Source organism: Carex rostrata, chromosome 1 (genome assembly GCF_964058835.1).
Source record: "Carex rostrata chromosome 1, lpCarRost1.2, whole genome shotgun sequence".
Taxonomy (NCBI): domain Eukaryota; kingdom Viridiplantae; phylum Streptophyta; class Magnoliopsida; order Poales; family Cyperaceae; genus Carex; species Carex rostrata.
The window spans coordinates 9,019,528-9,036,511 of record NC_135918.1 but is presented as its reverse complement, the minus strand read 5'-3'; the positions used below and the strand labels follow the sequence as shown (position 1 = coordinate 9,036,511).

Sequence of the window (16,984 nt, the reverse complement as noted above, 5' to 3'; positions counted from 1 at the left end):
TTGTCAAGTGGCAATAGCGTACCCGGCTTTGTTTAGCTCTGTGCATATTCAGCGTTGTATCTTTTTTCCAAAAAAAACCAGAAATAAAAAATATGGACGGTTGTTAAAAAATTTCACTTCTTTGAATACATGCTATTATGCCAAAAAAGAAAAGTACAGGCATTATTATAACATTACCCTAAAAGAATATAAAAATCAGAAAATTAACTGCCTGTTGTGCATGTTCACCTTCCAAGTCTAGATGCAAATATATTTATTCTACAGCACGACTGTTTTTACTTTATATAAAATACCATAGCAAGTTAGAACAGATTTTGCAACCTAAAATAATAATTAAAAAAAATGCACCTAAGCTATTAAATGGGCACATCTTCTATCATTACTTGGGATCCCATCAGTTTAGAAACTAAGGTAAACAGAAGGTCCACATTTCACAGATAATACAACATCCGAAGATAATAACATATGCTTACAAAGTGAAATGATAATAAGAGTGTATCTATTTAAGTCATTGAAACAAGATCCATAATGAATTCAGTTCAAACAAAGAGATTTTTCTAAAGGCAGTCTTAGCATGATTCTGAAATCCCGGACAGCTGTTGTTGCCTACTGCACAATAAAATGAAGATCAAATCAGGAAAAGACAAACCATAAGACCATAAATAAACAAAAACTTCCATCAAAAATTTAATCCAAAAACTGTTTTTTTATCAATACCGATCTCTCATTAATGAGGCCCAAATTCTTAGCGATTTTTATCTTCTCTTTAAGGTAGTCAGCATATGTATCCGGTATGAGCGAGACAAATAATGGTCCATCCTAATGAAAAATCAGTGTCATTCATCGAAGATTTCTCATAACAAAAATATTAAAAAACTACATAAGATTTTTTAAATCACCCGACTGAAATATCTGACTATAAGCTCCTCTTCCGAATATTCCCCCTGCATAGGAACAAAAAATAAAAAGAAAATAGAATTACAAGCAGAACAATTTGTTCATATGAAAAGGATAAGAAAAATACAGGTAACAACAATATACCTTGGTAGCAGAATTGATGTATTTCATGACGTTTTTAAGCTTGAAAAGATCATGCAACAAAGAGTCAGCCTCCCATGTTAGATTATGAGACTTAAAAAGTTTACAATTAAGGTTTAAATATAAATAAAGAAACCCAAAAAAGCTTACAGTATGTAATATACGGTTGTTGTCTCCATTTTTTATGTAGGGAGAGGGAAAGGAGGCTACATCTTTCTTTTTAATATCAATCAACACTTCCATATAATCCCTCTAAACGAAAGTACATTCATTTGATTAGCTTAAATCAAGCCCTAGAAAAGCATAAAACAAAAAAAAAAGATCCAGGGGATTGAAAACAGAACCTCCGATCGTGCTACTTCATGCAAGAACTTAGTACATAATGATACCCACTCTTTCACGTTTTGTTCTGCTTTCTTCACACAATGTATTTCCTGAGACAGACAAATGAACATTATTTCCACAAAGTATAGGATGCCAAGAAATATTAACAAGAAAAGAGATCAACCCCAATGATAATCTCCACAAATATAGGTGAAAGGATGTCGTTGTATCTCATTGAAGCATCATCGTGTGTTCTCTTTAACTCTGGCGCACTTATATCCCACTGAATCATGAAAACCAATTCAATTTGTGAGAAACTTGCATGCTAGAGCAAATGAAATCAGGGCAAAAAAAAAACAAAAAACATAGCAAGTCAAAACCAACCTTTTATGCAAACGAGCAATCAGAAAGAGGTGAGAGTTTGTTTCTTTTCCCCGTTTGGAAGAACAACTCGTAGCAAATTTAGATTGATTCAACATTTGATTTGCACAAATAAATTTATTGGTAAAATCAACACCCAAAAAAAAATTGACATGGTACATAATATAAACTCGAAAAGCAGAGTTTGTAGATTTGCACGCAATTCATGATTGATTTGTGTTTCCTTCTTTTTCCCAACAATTTTTCAAAAGATTTGCTAAAGTAGAAGCATTTACCTTAATTGAGGATTGTAGCTCCTTGAAAAGATCCTGGAAAGCAAGGTCGGTACTATATGTCGGGTAAAAAATGGAATAATAACCTGTGATGTCGTCATTGCCATACTGAAAAAAGGTGAACAGGAAAGGACGGGAATTATTGCTAATATATATCCCTTATACATATGGAGCTATTTTTTGTTCTCTTACAATTACTTTACTTGTTATATTATAGCGCGATTTTCAAAATTCTGTTTCGATCAAAATGGAGTTTTCTATTCCATTTCAGTTTTGTTCTGTACTTTTTAAGGGAAGAGTAAGTTTTGATGGAGAGACGTTTGGTTAAAACATAAAGCAACGTTTGAATAAGATCTTCTATACTATATTCTAAAGCAAGTAAGGACCTTAAAAGAAGAGTATTAGGATCGGCACAACAAGCAAGACTCCTAGTTGTTTAAGACACACACACACACACACATATACTCAATGGGAGAATTAAAGTTTGGATTACGTATGATGACCATTGAAATGTTTGGAATTCGTAGGTCATGGTTGGTTCGTTCACAAAGGGCCTACCAATACCAATCAATTCTAGGGAGTAATGGATGAATTTTGAACCCACTATACTAAGACAAACAAAATAGGCCACTAAATGCGGTAACTGTTGTTCGTACAATAATCATTTTCGTCTATTTGACTAATTTGTAAAAACATACAATTATTGAATTTTACGATTTCTTCTATTTTAAGATTATGTAGGTCCAAGAAGAGTTGGAATTACAGAATGATACGCTTGGACTGAAGAAATCATGAAGACTTTTATCAAGAAGACAAATTGTAAAATCAAAGGTGGTAAAATAAGTTTGAGGATGTTTTTGCAGAAGTAAAACGTTGGTAACGTTTATAAAACGTTGTAACGTTTTAATTCTGCCAAAAACACTTAAGTAAAAGATTGATTAAAAACACAGAAATAACTTAAAACGTTATAACGTTTTTTACAAAACGTTGTAACGTTTTAGGATTACTAAAAACGGCAGAAGCACTGGTGTACAAAACAAATAAAACGTTGTAACGTTTTTTATTAAACGTTATAACGTTTTAGGATTGTCAGTATTTCAAATATAAAACGTTGTAACGTTTTCATAAAACGTTACAACGTTTTAATTAAATCTAAGCTTCAAACAATTCCTGTTTTTGATCAAGATTTTACAGCACAAAACGTTATGTAACGTTTATAAAACGTTGTAACGTTTATAAAACGTTGTAACGTTTTTGAACCTTTTTGCTGAGCTGTCAGAAATCTAAACCCTAAATCGCAATTTGAACTAAAACGTTATAACGTTTTATAAAACGTTGTAACGTTTTGGTTCAAACAGCTCATTTTTGAGCTGACACTATAAATAGATGAGTGAGGTTTTCTTCTCACTTATCTGAGCCGACCCTAATTAATTCAAAAGTGATTTTCTGAGAGCTTAGCATACTCCATTGTTGTGAGAGCCTAAAACTTCAAAATCCCTCAAGCAACCTCAAATCTACTTCACTAATCTTGATATAGATTAGGTTAGAGTGATCTATTGAGTGTTTCTCTTGTGTTCCTAGACAATCGAGACCTTGTTCTCATCTCTTGAGTTGGCCATTTGATTTCCCGCTTGGTGTGTAAGGGCTCAACGGTTCACAAGTTGTAATCCTTTCGTATTGGGTAATAGGAAGGCGCACCTCACAAGGTTGCGAAGCCCCGGAGACGTAGGCCTTTGTTTTGCCGAACTCCGTTATCACCCCGCGTGTCAAATTTCTCTAAACTCATCTCTTTACTTTCAATTGCAATTTAATTTCAGTTTTTGAGCAATTAAAGGTGCCCCTAAGTGCAACAAAGTGGTATCAGAGCCAGGTTACTCGAATTAAGACACACTTAATTGGAGATTAGATCAACTTGACAAATGGCACCTTATAGATCCGTGAAAGAACCCCTAATTTTTGGTACTACTACCAAAAATTTTATGCATTGGAAGAAAACCATGATTAATTACTTGAATATCCTTGAGGTATGGTATGTGGTTGAAAAAGGGTATACACCAACATACTCAAGTGTAGCTACCGATAGTTCAACCGATGCCAAAATTGAGACCGTCGATTCCAAACAAACCAAGAAAGACAATGACCTAGCAACCAATGCCATATTCAATTTGGTTAGTGAATCGGTAGCCTCACTCTTTGGTAGTGCATCAAGTGCGAAGGAAATGTGGGATGCTCTTGTAAACCGGTATGAAGGCAATACCCAAATCAAACGAACCAAAATAACCGGTTTAGAAGCAAAATTTGAAACCTTTAAGGTTGAAGATGGTGAAAGCATTGAGGATATGTATAATAGACTTATGCATATCCAAAATGAGTTTACCGAATTGGGAGAACCACTTTCTAACAATAAACTTGTAGGAAAGCTATTGAGGGTGATGCTCATGAGGGATAAATGGTCCGGGTTGGTAAGTGCTCTAGAGGCAATCCAAGGCACGCACGACACATTCACACCGGATGACCTCTATGCTCATTTTAGGAGTTTTGAAGAAAAACTTCGACAATCCGGTGATCTGAAGCAAAGCTCAAAGTCCAAAACCGTAGCTTTTCCGGCACAAAACCGAAACTTTCCAAGCTCCTCAAACACCCGTCTTTCAAATGATCAATTTATCAACAAAATTGATCATGAAACATCCAAGGATGCCCTTCTCTTATCCAAAATGTTTCAAGGAATGCTTGACTTTGAAAGAAAATACAACAAAGAACGAGAAGAGAAGAACAAAAGGCTAATGTGTTTCGCTTGCCATAGAGAGGGGCATTCCATTCAAACATGCTTCAAGCTATTTCCACAATTGAAGAACACGGATGGGGAAGCACAACAAGATCGAAAACCAAGACAAAAGTATGATGGGTACAAGAAGAAGAAAGCCAAAGCTATGCAAGCTTTGTTCTCGGATAGTGAGACAGAACAATCCGATACGGAATCGGAGAATGAAGAGGAGATCAACCTTGCATTGATGGCAAGTGTAGATGAAGGTCCCTCGAAAATTGACATAGACTCAATTATAGCTAGCAAAAACATCACCGATGAAACAACCATCAACTTTCTCATGGAGCTTGTTAAATCAAGGAATGCCAAGGAGGGAGATGATGGAGTCAACACCTCAACAAACTTCGCTAGTGAGGTACACTCAACACTTAGTCTTGATGGTTATGAGACCGAACTTGAATGTATAAATGAAGGTGGTGAAGAATATAGTGGTGAAATTGATCTTGAAAATTGCATAATCACAAATGAGACCAACAATGACTTGTGTACCAATAGGTTAGACACCAATGATGCAAGCACTTTCAAAAATGAAATTCTAATGGACAATGATCATGAATCTAGGTTGAAATCACTCCTTGATGAGTCCAATAGAACCTTGGTTGAGAAGGAAGGTATTATTCAAAAATTAATTGCTAAAAATGACATGTTAGAACTTGAAAATAATAAGTTAAAAGCATCACACTTAGGTGAAATAGGCATTTTAAAGGTTAAAGTTCAAACCTTAGAAACCGAAATTCGGGCATTGAGATCTCCTAGTGAATTATCAAAAGTCACTAGTCTAGATCCCTATTATGTAAGCAAGTTGATACATGATCAATCCTATTATAAAAATGATAGAGTTGGTCTTGGATTTGAGAAGGGTAAATCCTCACTTAAATCTAATCACATGCAAGGCCCTAAAGGAAAAGGGGAACATTCTCAAACTTCAAGTACTCCAAATGCCAAACTAAAGTTTAATTGTGAACAATATTCAACTTATCAATTTTTTACTAAAAATGGTTTAACTCCCTTGAACAAGGAGTCATCAAAATTGAAGTCTTCTCATGTTTCAAATGCTAAACAAGATCAAAAGTCACCAAATTATGCATTTAGGTATAAGTACAATAAAAGAATTTCTAAGAACAAAAATGCTTCTAAAGATAGTGATAGGAACACTCTTAATCCAAAAGGGTCAAACAAAACATATTTTAAAGGACCCGATGGATGGTTTTATGAATTCAAAAATAAAATTGCTTTACAAAATCAAACTCAAAGAAATGGTTTAGCTAGAGATGTTCCCCAACATCACAATAAATTTGATTCTAACAAAACCAAGAGCATTGCATCTAAAGTTGCAAATATGTCACATGGTAGTCATAAGAGTAGTTTGCATGAAGTGAAGTACCAACCCATTCTCAAACAAGGCTCTACTACTCAAAAGCAATCAACTACAATATGCAACTATTGTTGCAAACTTGGCCACACTTCCTTAGAATGTAGCTTTAGGAATGTAAACAACAAACATAATGTTGCTTGGGTTCCTAAAGCTATACTAGCTTAGGTTCACACTTAATCTCCCCTAAAGTACTATAATTGCCAAACATAAAGGGGGAGATTAAAGACAAGGTATATGTTAGTTACTAACTCAATAATAACTAATATATACTTTGTAGGTGTGTTTGATTTCATCTCAAAATGAAAGTGCTTGGATCATTGATAGTGGATGCTCACACCATATGACCGGTGACAAATCTAATTTTAAATTCTTAGAACCATATGATGGAGGTACGGTTACCTTTGGCAATAATCAAAGAAAGAGCTCTATTATTGGTATAGGCTCAATTGGTAACCAACACTTGACCATATCTAATGTATATCTTGTTGATGGATTAGATTACAACTTACTTAGTGTAAGTAAGCTATGTGATTCGGGATATTATACCAAATTTGATGCTAATGCTTGTCACATAGTTAGGTCCTCGGACGATGCTCTAATTTATTCGGGTAAACGAAAGAAAAATGTTTATTACTTGTATTTTACTCACTTTGATTCCGGTGAAACATGTCTAAGTGTCATATCCAATGGATCATGGTTATGGCATCGTAGATTAGGTCATGTTTCAATTGATACCATTAGGAAATTAGTGAAATTAGATCTTGTGCGTGGTTTACCAACACATAAACTAGAACTTGAAGGATTATGTGAGGCATGTGTTCAAGGTAAACAAACCAAAAGTAGCTTTAAATCCAAGGATATGGTTTCAACCGATCAACCTTTGCAATTATTACATATGGACTTATTTGGACCAATAAGTGTACCAAGTTTAGCAAAGAAGAAATATGCATATGTAATTGTAGATGATTATAGTCGCTTTACTTGGGTTTTGTTCCTACAACACAAGGATGAAGCAATTAGCAACTTCATTGAATTTTGCAAACGTGTTGAAAATGAAAAGGGGTCAAAAATCATTAGGATTAGAAGCGATCATGGGGGGGAATTTGAAAATGCAAAATTTGATCAACTTTGCTCTAAAAGGGGATATAAACATGAGTATTCGGCTCCTCGCACACCTCAACAAAATGGGGTAGTTGAGAGGAAGAACCGAACCTTAGTTGAGCTTGCCCGAACCATGCTAAATGAATACTCCTTACCCAAACACTTGTGGGCCGAGGCGGTAAATACGTCATGCTACGTGGTAAATCGCGTAAGCATAAGGACCATGTTGAATAAAACACCATATGAGCTATGGAAATGGTACAAGCCTAAGATATCTCATTTTAGAGTATTTGGTTCAAAATGTTTTGTTCTTGATGAATCTCCCAAAGTAACCAAATTTGATTCTAAATCAATTGAGGGAATGTTTGTAGGATACTCAAATTCAAGTAAAGCCTATAGAATTTACATTCCATCTCAAAGAATCGTAATTGAATCCGTGCATATTAAATTTGATGAAAATGCTAATCAAAAGGTCGAGAAAGGTATTGAGATTGTAGGTGTTGAAGTGCCAATTGTTGATCAAGATGAAGTTGAAACAAGAACCGACACAATTGAGAATCAACCCGAACAAACTCAACCCGAAATAGATACAACCAACAATATTGAGACGGATCAAATAATTGAAGATGCAACCAATAATGAGATGGATCCAATAGTTGAAGGAATGCAAACCGAAGAAATACAACCTCCACGAATTGAGTACCAAATCCCCCAAGACCTAAGGGAAGTACCATCTCATCCTCTTTCTAATGTAATTGGTGATCCTAGGGAAAGAGTTAAAACAAGATCCAAATTAAATCAAATGATTGGTCATTGTGCATTTGTATCTCATATTGAACCTAAAAATTTCAAAGATGCAAATGTAGACCCTAATTGGATTTGTGCCATGCAAGATGAACTTGCTCAATTTGAAAGGAACAAAGTTTGGGAACTTGTACCTAAGCCAAATGATAGAATGATTATTGGAACCAAATGGGTTTTTAGAAATAAAAAGGATGAAGATGGAAATGTAATTCGCAACAAAGCTAGGTTGGTAGCTCAAGGGTACAAACAACAAGAGGGTATTGACTTTGAAGAAACCTTTGCACCCGTAGCTCGTCTTGAATCCATTAGAATGCTTTTAGCATACGCCTCAAACAAAAATTTCAAATTATTTCAAATGGATGTTAAAAGTGCATTTTTGAATGGATTCATAGATGAGGAAGTGTATGTTAATCAACCTCAAGGCTTTGTTGATTCAACATTTCCTAATCATGTGTATAGACTCACCAAAGCACTCTATGGACTCAAACAAGCCCCTAGGGCATGGTATGGTAGATTAAGTTCCTTTCTAATTGACAATGAATTTATTAGAGGCAAAAATAATACAACTCTTTTCACCAAGAAAAGGAATGGAGCACTATTGGTGGTGCAAATTTATGTAGATGACATAATCTTTGGTTCACCTAATGCGGCACTTGCCGAGGAATTTTCTTCTCTTATGAGTAGTGAATTCGAGATGAGTATGATGGGTGAATTGAATTTCTTCTTGGGACTCCAAATCAAGCAACTCATGGATGGCACCTTTGTGAGTCAAACCAAGTATGCGAAGGAGTTGATCAAGAAGTTTGGGATGACCGAAAGCAATACGAGCAAGACTCTAATGGCTACGAATGCAAACCTTGACTCGGATCCAAATGGCACATCGGTGGACATCACTCAATACCGAGCTATGATAGGTAGCCTACTCTATTTAACCGCTAGTAGACCCGATATAATGTTTGCGGTATGTCTATGTGCTAGGTATCAAGCAAATCCCAAAGAATTGCACTTGAAAGCCGTTAAAAGAATTCTCAAATATATCAAGGGTAGTTTAAATTTGGGATTATGGTATGGCAAACAATCGGATTTAGACTTGATAGGATATGCCGATGCCGATTTTGCCGGGGATCGTATGGATAGAAAAAGCACAAGTGGCACATGCCAATTTCTTGGTGGTTCACTTGTATCTTGGTCGAGTCGCAAACAAACCTCGGTTGCCCTTTCCACAACGGAAGCCGAGTATGTAGCGGCCGGTAGTTGTTGCACACAAATTCTTTGGATGATCCAATCCCTAACTGATTATGAAATTCGCTTCCGCAATGTACCAATTATGTGTGACAATACTAGTGCCATTATGATATCCAAAAATCCGGTCCTTCATTCTAGAACCAAGCACATAGAAATAAGGCATCATTTTATTAGGGATCACATTGAAAAAGGTGAAATAGAACTTATACATATTGACACCAAAGAACAAATTGCCGATATATTCACAAAACCCTTGAATACTCAACAACACAATGAATTAAGGTTTAAATTAGGCATGCTTGAACTGAGAGATTAATGCATATCAAAACTTTGTTTTAAAATAATTCATATGAGTCAAAACAGTTCAATTTGTGTTAAACTTGACAGTACAAAACGTTATGTAACGTTTTATAAACGTTGTAACGTTTCTCATCTGCTACTTAGCCAATTTTCAAGGAAATTTCCCTACCTAAAATGTTATAACGTTTTTAGAAAACGTTGTGCCGTTTTACTTTCGATACTTGACCAATTTTCAGGGCAATTCACTACCTAAAACGTTGTAACGTTTTTAGAAAACATTGCAACGATTTATTTCTGATACTTAGCCATTTGAAGAACAGTTTTCCTGTTTAAAACGTTACAACGTTTTCACAAAACGTTGTAACGATTTAAATAAAAGTTTCAAATTCAAAAGTTGCAAAATTGGTCATTCTGAGACAGCAGAAAACGTTACATAACGTTTTTGAATCGTTGTAACGTTTTAGACAATAACGCAGTACATTCACAAAACGTTGTAACGTTTTAGAAACCGTTGTAACGATTTAGGCCGAAAAGGCGTTTTAAGTGCAGATCCGACCCGATTTCTTTCATCCCCTTCTTCTCCAAGCCGCCTCCTCTCCTTCTCTTCCTCTCTCCGCCATTTTCTCTCTCTTCACCTATTCTTGCCAACAAAATCTACGAAATCAAGAAACTTGTCTCGATTTCTCCTCTCCTCTCTTCTCTCTATCCAATTCTTCAATCATAATCTCCATTCTCTCTCTCTCTCACCCGGTCTCCAAAACCCTAGACGAAACCCTACTTTCAAATCCGGCGATCCGACCGTTGGATTGACGATCCGAGTTCATCTCTGCACTTCTCTTACTTCACTCTTCTCAATTTGCTACTTGCTTCTTCAATCGGTAATATCTCAAACCTTTCTAAAATTAATGGGTCCAAGAAAGCAAACGGGTGAAAGGGGCAAGAAGAGAGCCCGTATTGGGGATGGTTCTGGAGGAAGTAACGCAGAACCAAATTTTGAAATAGACCAAGATAACCGGTATCTCTTTCGGGATATAGAGGCATATGACAACTATATCGGTCATTTTCAAACCCGAAAACTGTGCAAATCCTACTATTTTGACAAAGCAACTGTTACTTTTAGCCTACCAGAGGATAACAAAATACTTGAATATCTGAACCATTGGAGTTGGGAACCCCTAGTGAAACTTGATGAACCATTTGCGGAACTCACTACCCGTACCTTTTATGCAAATTTGATCTATACCGAGAGCCCATTTGTAATGACCTAATGGATAGGCGGAAGAGAAATCCGCATGGACCTTACCAATGTTGCCCAATGGTTGGATCTCCAAAATGAAGGAGAAGAGAGCTATCTGTTGAGAAATTGGCCAAGGGGTGCCACTGAAACCGCTGACTCTTACAAGAAATGGTTCGACAGGAACAATGTGGCCGGTGCATCCATTTATGCAACCCCTCTTCCATCCTTACACAGATTGTTATTTCTCTTTGTCAACAATATCCTAACCCCTAAGTCTCAAATCAAAACCAACATTGAATACGGTGCCATGTATTATCTTCGCCATCTCATTCAATTGGATGAAGTGTCAATCAACATTCCTTACATCATTCTCTGTCATATGCAAAGTGCACATAGAAGCACCGTGGCAAATTTGCCATATGCCCATGTCATCCACAAAATTATCAGGTTGAGTGGCATTATTCTACCAACGGACCTACCCTATCGTTCCCCTAAGAACCTGACAACTCTTCTGACAAAAATTGGGTGGATGAAGATGTACTCTCCTTTAGGACAGCTGATGTACTCTCCCGATACGCGGGATGTCAACTCATGGATATTCTATCAAAATGCCCTGCCAAACCAGTATTGGGATCCGGATGAGATGATTCAAGAACCACCGGTTGAAAACCCTCAGGAAAACCAACCCCAATTTGGCCCTCAACAATTGCCTCAAATGGATCAACCGTTACCATTTCCTCAAATTCCTCGAAACCCAAATGATCAAATGATGTGGTTATGCCAAAGAATGCAAGAACAACACATGTCCTTGGTGACAATGCAAGCAGGGATGGTTAGAATGGAAGGGACATTGAAGAATCATACCAAAGCCCTTAAGAATCTTGATGAACGCCAACAAAACCTCTCAAAGAAATTCATCAATCAATTTGGCGTGTCGTGTGGCTCAGTTGCTTCTCGTGGAGAAGAACCTGAAGAAGAACCAAACCTTGATGGTATTGATGAAGAAGATGAGGAAATGGATGAAGAAGCAGATGAATCCACTCAAGACCCACCCGCACAGTAGATCTACCTTTAAAATTATCTTAATTGCATTTTCAAAATTGACAATTTGATCTCTTTGCATGAACTATTAGTGTTATTGTTGCATGTTTTAATTATGAACTATAATGAGGTTTAATTCGTGTTTTAAATTTGTTGAACTGCTACAATTATTAGCTAGCTATGATTTAAATTGCTCAAATCTAGGGTTCAAATTGCAAAAATTGTGATTTTTAGGCCTTTTTCTTCAAATCTCATGTTATACTATGCTTGCAATGTTTAATTTTGTTGAATTGCATGAATTGATTGAATTGACATATTAGATATTTGCTATTTGGTGTTAATATGTATGAGATGTAGATATTTTAAATGTGGTATATGAATTGATAACTTGTTAGGGGCTATATTGCATAAAGTGCAAAATTGGATATCTTGAAGCCTTAATAAATTGTATTGAATTGTTTTGGATTGCATGAATTGAAATGGTTTATATACATGGTTTATGCATAATTGATGTGCATAATTTGATGTGATAAATTGAAATTGAAATTTCTTGCATGATTAGAGTTATACCCTCAATCATAGTTTATTTGTGAATTATCGTTGTTACATTGCTAAATTGAGGGGGAGTGCATATTTTGAGGGGGAGCACTTAAAATTAGTGCTAATTTCTATTCCCTTTCGTCGATTTTCAAAAGGGGGAGAAATTGGTAACAATTGCTAGATACACAAAATCAAAATTGAGTGAACCAAACTGGACAATTTTCGATTTATGCACTTACTCGCATTGTATGTTTTTGCAAATCGTCAAAAGGGGGAGATTGTTGTTCGTACAATAATCATTTTCGTCTATTTGACTAATTTGTAAAAACATACAATTATTGAATTTTACGATTTCTTCTATTTTAAGATTATGTAGGTCTAAGAAGAGTTGGAATTACATAATGATACGCTTGGACTGAAGAAATCATGAAGACTTTTATCAAGAAGACAAATTGTAAAATCAAAGGTGGTAAAATAAGTTTGAGGATGTTTTTGCAGAAGTAAAACGTTGGTAACGTTTATAAAACGTTGTAACGTTTTAATTCTGCCAAAAATACTTAAGTAAAAGATTGATTAAAAACACAGAAATAACTTAAAACGTTATAACGTTTTTTACAAAACGTTGTAACGTTTTAGAATTACTAAAAACGGCAGAAGCACTGGTGTACAAAACAAATAAAACGTTGTAACGTTTTTTATTAAACGTTATAACGTTTTAGGATTGTCAGTATTTCAAATATAAAACGTTGTAACGTTTTCATAAAACGTTACAACGTTTTAATTAAATCTAAGCTTCAAACAATTCCTGTTTTTGATCAAGATTTTACAGCACAAAACGTTATGTAACGTTTATAAAACGTTGTAACGTTTTTGAACCTTTTTGCTGAGCTGTCAGAAATCTAAACCCTAAATCGCAATTTGAACTAAAACGTTATAACGTTTTATAAAACGTTGTAACGTTTTGGTTCAAACAGCTCATTTTTGAGCTGACACTATAAATAGATGAGTGAGGTTTTCTTCTCACTTATCTGAGCCGACCCTAATTAATTCAAAAGTGATTTTCTGAGAGCTTAGCATACTCCATTGTTGTGAGAGCCTAAAACTTCAAAATCCCTCAAGCAACCTCAAATCTACTTCACTAATCTTGATATAGATTAGGTTAGAGTGATCTATTGAGTGTTTCTCTTGTGTTCCTAGACAATCGAGACCTTGTTCTCATCTCTTGAGTTGGCCGTTTGATTTCCCGCTTGGTGTGTAAGGGCTCAACGGTTCACAAGTTGTAATCCTTTCGTATTGGGTAATAGGAAGGCGCACCTCACAAGGTTGCGAAGCCCCGGAGACGTAGGCCTTTGTTTTGCCGAACTCCGTTATCACCCCGCGTGTCAAATTTCTCTAAACTCATCTCTTTACTTTCAATTGCAATTTAATTTCAGTTTTTGAGCAATTAAAGGTGCCCCTAAGTGCAACAGTAACCACATGAACCAAAGGAGTTGAGAAATTACAAAAACATCTCCAACATATAGGCGCTGGTAGTTGTCATAAGGACCCGGAGTTGTGCGCAGGATCCATCCCTTGTTTCTGAACTCAGGGCTAGATTCTATACTACAGGCAAGATCATCTTCGAAAGATTGAATCATTTTTGCAGCATCCTCTCGCCCTTCAGAAATCTAAAAAATCAATAAAGCAAAATATTTATCTATCTGGTGGCTGACTGAGAATTGATAAGGAAGAGAGAAAGGGGAAGTGACTCACAAGATAAAGCTTAATTCTTCGATTTTGCATTCCTCGTTCAATTTTTCCAGGCTTTCCGTCCATGCTGTCCAGGGATCTTCCAAGCTATCACAATAACGATCGAAGAATGCGTCGAACATACGAAAAGACGAGTACTCAGGACTTTGAGTGTCCGCTTTTGCTTTCTTCGACGCCTCCAAGCCCGAGTACGAGCCAATCTCCTCACACGCCCTCTTAATCGGAAGCTTAGGGGTCGTCGCCATTAAATCCTCTCCAACTGCTGAGCGAGGGCGATCGGGTCCGAGTCCGTGTCCCCCGGGGTACCTGAGGTGCAATTAATAAAAATGGACGGCCCAGATTAATTTTATTCAAGCCTAACTCAATCTGGTAGCTGTTGAGGTTTTGGGGGGTCTGCTTTGAGATTTGTGCCAAGTGAAATGAATGGTCCAGATTCACAGCTTGTACCTCAGGTACCTCAACAGTTACCAGATTGATCTTTCATATTCCTCATACGATTGATGCATTACATGAGTCCCACGTACGATTGATCTTTCATAGTTGTTGTCATGGTAGGCCTACATACAAACAAAGTTTATTGACAGGCCAGGAAGCCCATCGTACGTGGGACTCATGTAATAGATCTTCTAGGTTAAAATAATGTAAAAATATACAAAAATCAAATAAGTAATAAACAGTAACATAGACTTACTAATTGGTTGGGATGAAAGGCAAAGTGAAGGCAACATGTCAAGCAATAGTGTCAGGAGATTCACCATATCCAATGCCTGATAAGGGAGAAAAGTAGCATATAAATTTACAACTACCAAAAGTGTACAGATTGCAGTGGTATAAATATTGACAAAACATATACTGAACTCCAAAATCATAACATCAACTATACCTAATAAATAGTAAATGACAACTTTCACGGTATGCTAATTGGTTGCAACAGATACTAACTAGTGTTCTTTTAGTCTGATACAATCAAGCATCAGTGTGTGATTTGATGAATGCTAAGGATTATCTAGCTATTACCGGAATTGCATGCTACCAAAATAACAAAAAAAAGGCAGGAGGATACCATTTCATGAGAGTTTGAAGCAGATATAAGAGGAGAGGCAGCCTCAAGCAAGTTTCCAAGAACACTGGCATACCCAGGATAAGAGGGCCCCAAATTGTCTGTTATGACACCAATGTGGCCCGGCAAATGGCACATCATCTCATGGATACAATGCATGCATGCCAAGCCCCCTTGTACAAAAAACCTGCCAAATATGAATAGGGAGAAATGGTAATAAATACACATAATTTAAATTTCTTTTTCTCTCAACTTTTTATTATAATTCCAAACCATATTCTAGTTATTGTAATCCCAATATGAAATCCACATTAATACTAATTCACTGCAAGGGATTCATCTTTTCATAATATAGTCCAGATACTTCTTTTTAACTGGATAACAATAACTAGATTGTGGCGATCAGCCCACCTTTATATTGGCGTGTTTTGATTCAACAAGTGAATAACTCAAGTTAAATTGGGCTGAGGGCTAACTAACACAAATAAAATTATTTAATGTTACTGTAAATGGGGTAAGTAGGCTGAAATGCACAACTTATGATAAATTGTGACTCAAAAGGATTGAAATTCAGCTTTATACACTAGTGGAAAAACAGGAATCAGGATCGGTTATATACACATATCAGTATCGGAATCCAACCGATCCTGATGAAGGCGATACTGATACTATCAGGATCGGTTTTATATTTTTCAAGAACCGATCCAAATAGAAACTATTAGGATCGGTTTTTTAATAAAACCGATCTTAATAGTTGTTATCTAGATCGGTTTTTGACTAAGAACTGATCCCGATACATACTATCAAGATCGGTTTTTATATAAGAACCTATCTTGATAGTATTTTCGAATTTTTTTTTAAATTACATAACAACCGATCCTGATACGTACTATCAAGATCGGTTTTATATTAAAACCGATCTTGATTGTATTTCAGATCATAATTAAAAAAAAAAAAAAAACTTTTAGGATCGGTTTTTATTTAAAAACCGATCCTAAAAGTTTTTTTTTTTTTTTTTTAGAATTAGGATCGGTTATTTTAAACAACCGATCCTAATAGTAGTAATCTGGATCGGTTGTTTAAAATAACCGATCCTGATGTTTTATTGAAGCTAAAAAAAATATTTTTATTTATTTGACCAGCTTCCATATATATTTTGCTGGTCAGCATCCTAAATTTTTTTTTGTTGCACAGTAAGAAGCAATAATCAATTAAATATCATATACACATTCTAAATTAATTATCATACACATCTTAAACTATTACAAAAAATTCATGTACTTCATAAAAAGTTTTGTGAAGCATTACATGTTATAACAAGAAATTTAAATCCAAAAAAAAATTAATTAACAAACATACAATTGACTAATTGGGCTATTTCTTCAATTAACACACATTTATACAATATACACATTTATGCAATTAATGTAAAGCACAACAATAAAAAAAATCAATAATTACCTCTTTTGCAATCACATCACTTGAGATTAAAAAAGACCCTAAAAACAAAAACAAAGGTAACAATTAGATGGAAAAACATTTTCCAATAAAAAATACAAAAAAATGTGTTTTAAAAGTATAATAATGAGAAAATTAGATAAAGCTAATACCATGATAGTTGATCGGCCGGATGATTAAGTAACTTGAGAGAGATGTCCTCAAAACTGTAAAACAATATACAAACACCATTAAT

General features: G+C 35.5%; 1 protein-coding gene and 1 long non-coding RNA gene across 4 annotated transcripts; both read right to left on the bottom strand.

The window, feature by feature from the left end:
• Nucleotides 1-423: 423 nt before the first annotated feature.
• On the bottom strand, nucleotides 424-14,143 carry LOC144565831 (uncharacterized). Of its 3 annotated transcripts, none has more exons than XM_078315680.1 (9): nucleotides 13,985-14,143; nucleotides 2,019-2,123; nucleotides 1,547-1,645; nucleotides 1,383-1,472; nucleotides 1,189-1,290; nucleotides 1,042-1,080; nucleotides 900-944; nucleotides 718-819; nucleotides 424-606 (listed from the first exon to the last, which is right to left on the bottom strand). In XM_078315680.1, the coding sequence occupies exons 1-9, from the start codon at nucleotides 14,117-14,119 to the stop codon at nucleotides 535-537; spliced, it is 789 nt and encodes a 262-aa protein (XP_078171806.1). In that variant the 5' UTR covers nucleotides 14,120-14,143; the 3' UTR covers nucleotides 424-534. The 3 variants fall into 3 exon arrangements, with proteins under 3 accessions (XP_078171806.1, XP_078171820.1, XP_078171813.1); XM_078315687.1 differs by having other exon boundaries at nucleotides 459-609; XM_078315694.1 differs by lacking the exon at nucleotides 718-819.
• A 2,412-nt stretch (nucleotides 14,144-16,555) lies between these two features.
• Nucleotides 16,556-16,957, bottom strand: LOC144547106 (uncharacterized). The gene is made up of 2 exons (XR_013509016.1): nucleotides 16,902-16,957; nucleotides 16,556-16,790 (listed from the first exon to the last, which is right to left on the bottom strand). It is a non-coding gene; the product is annotated as an uncharacterized LOC144547106 (long non-coding RNA).
• Nucleotides 16,958-16,984: the final 27 nt, after the last annotated feature.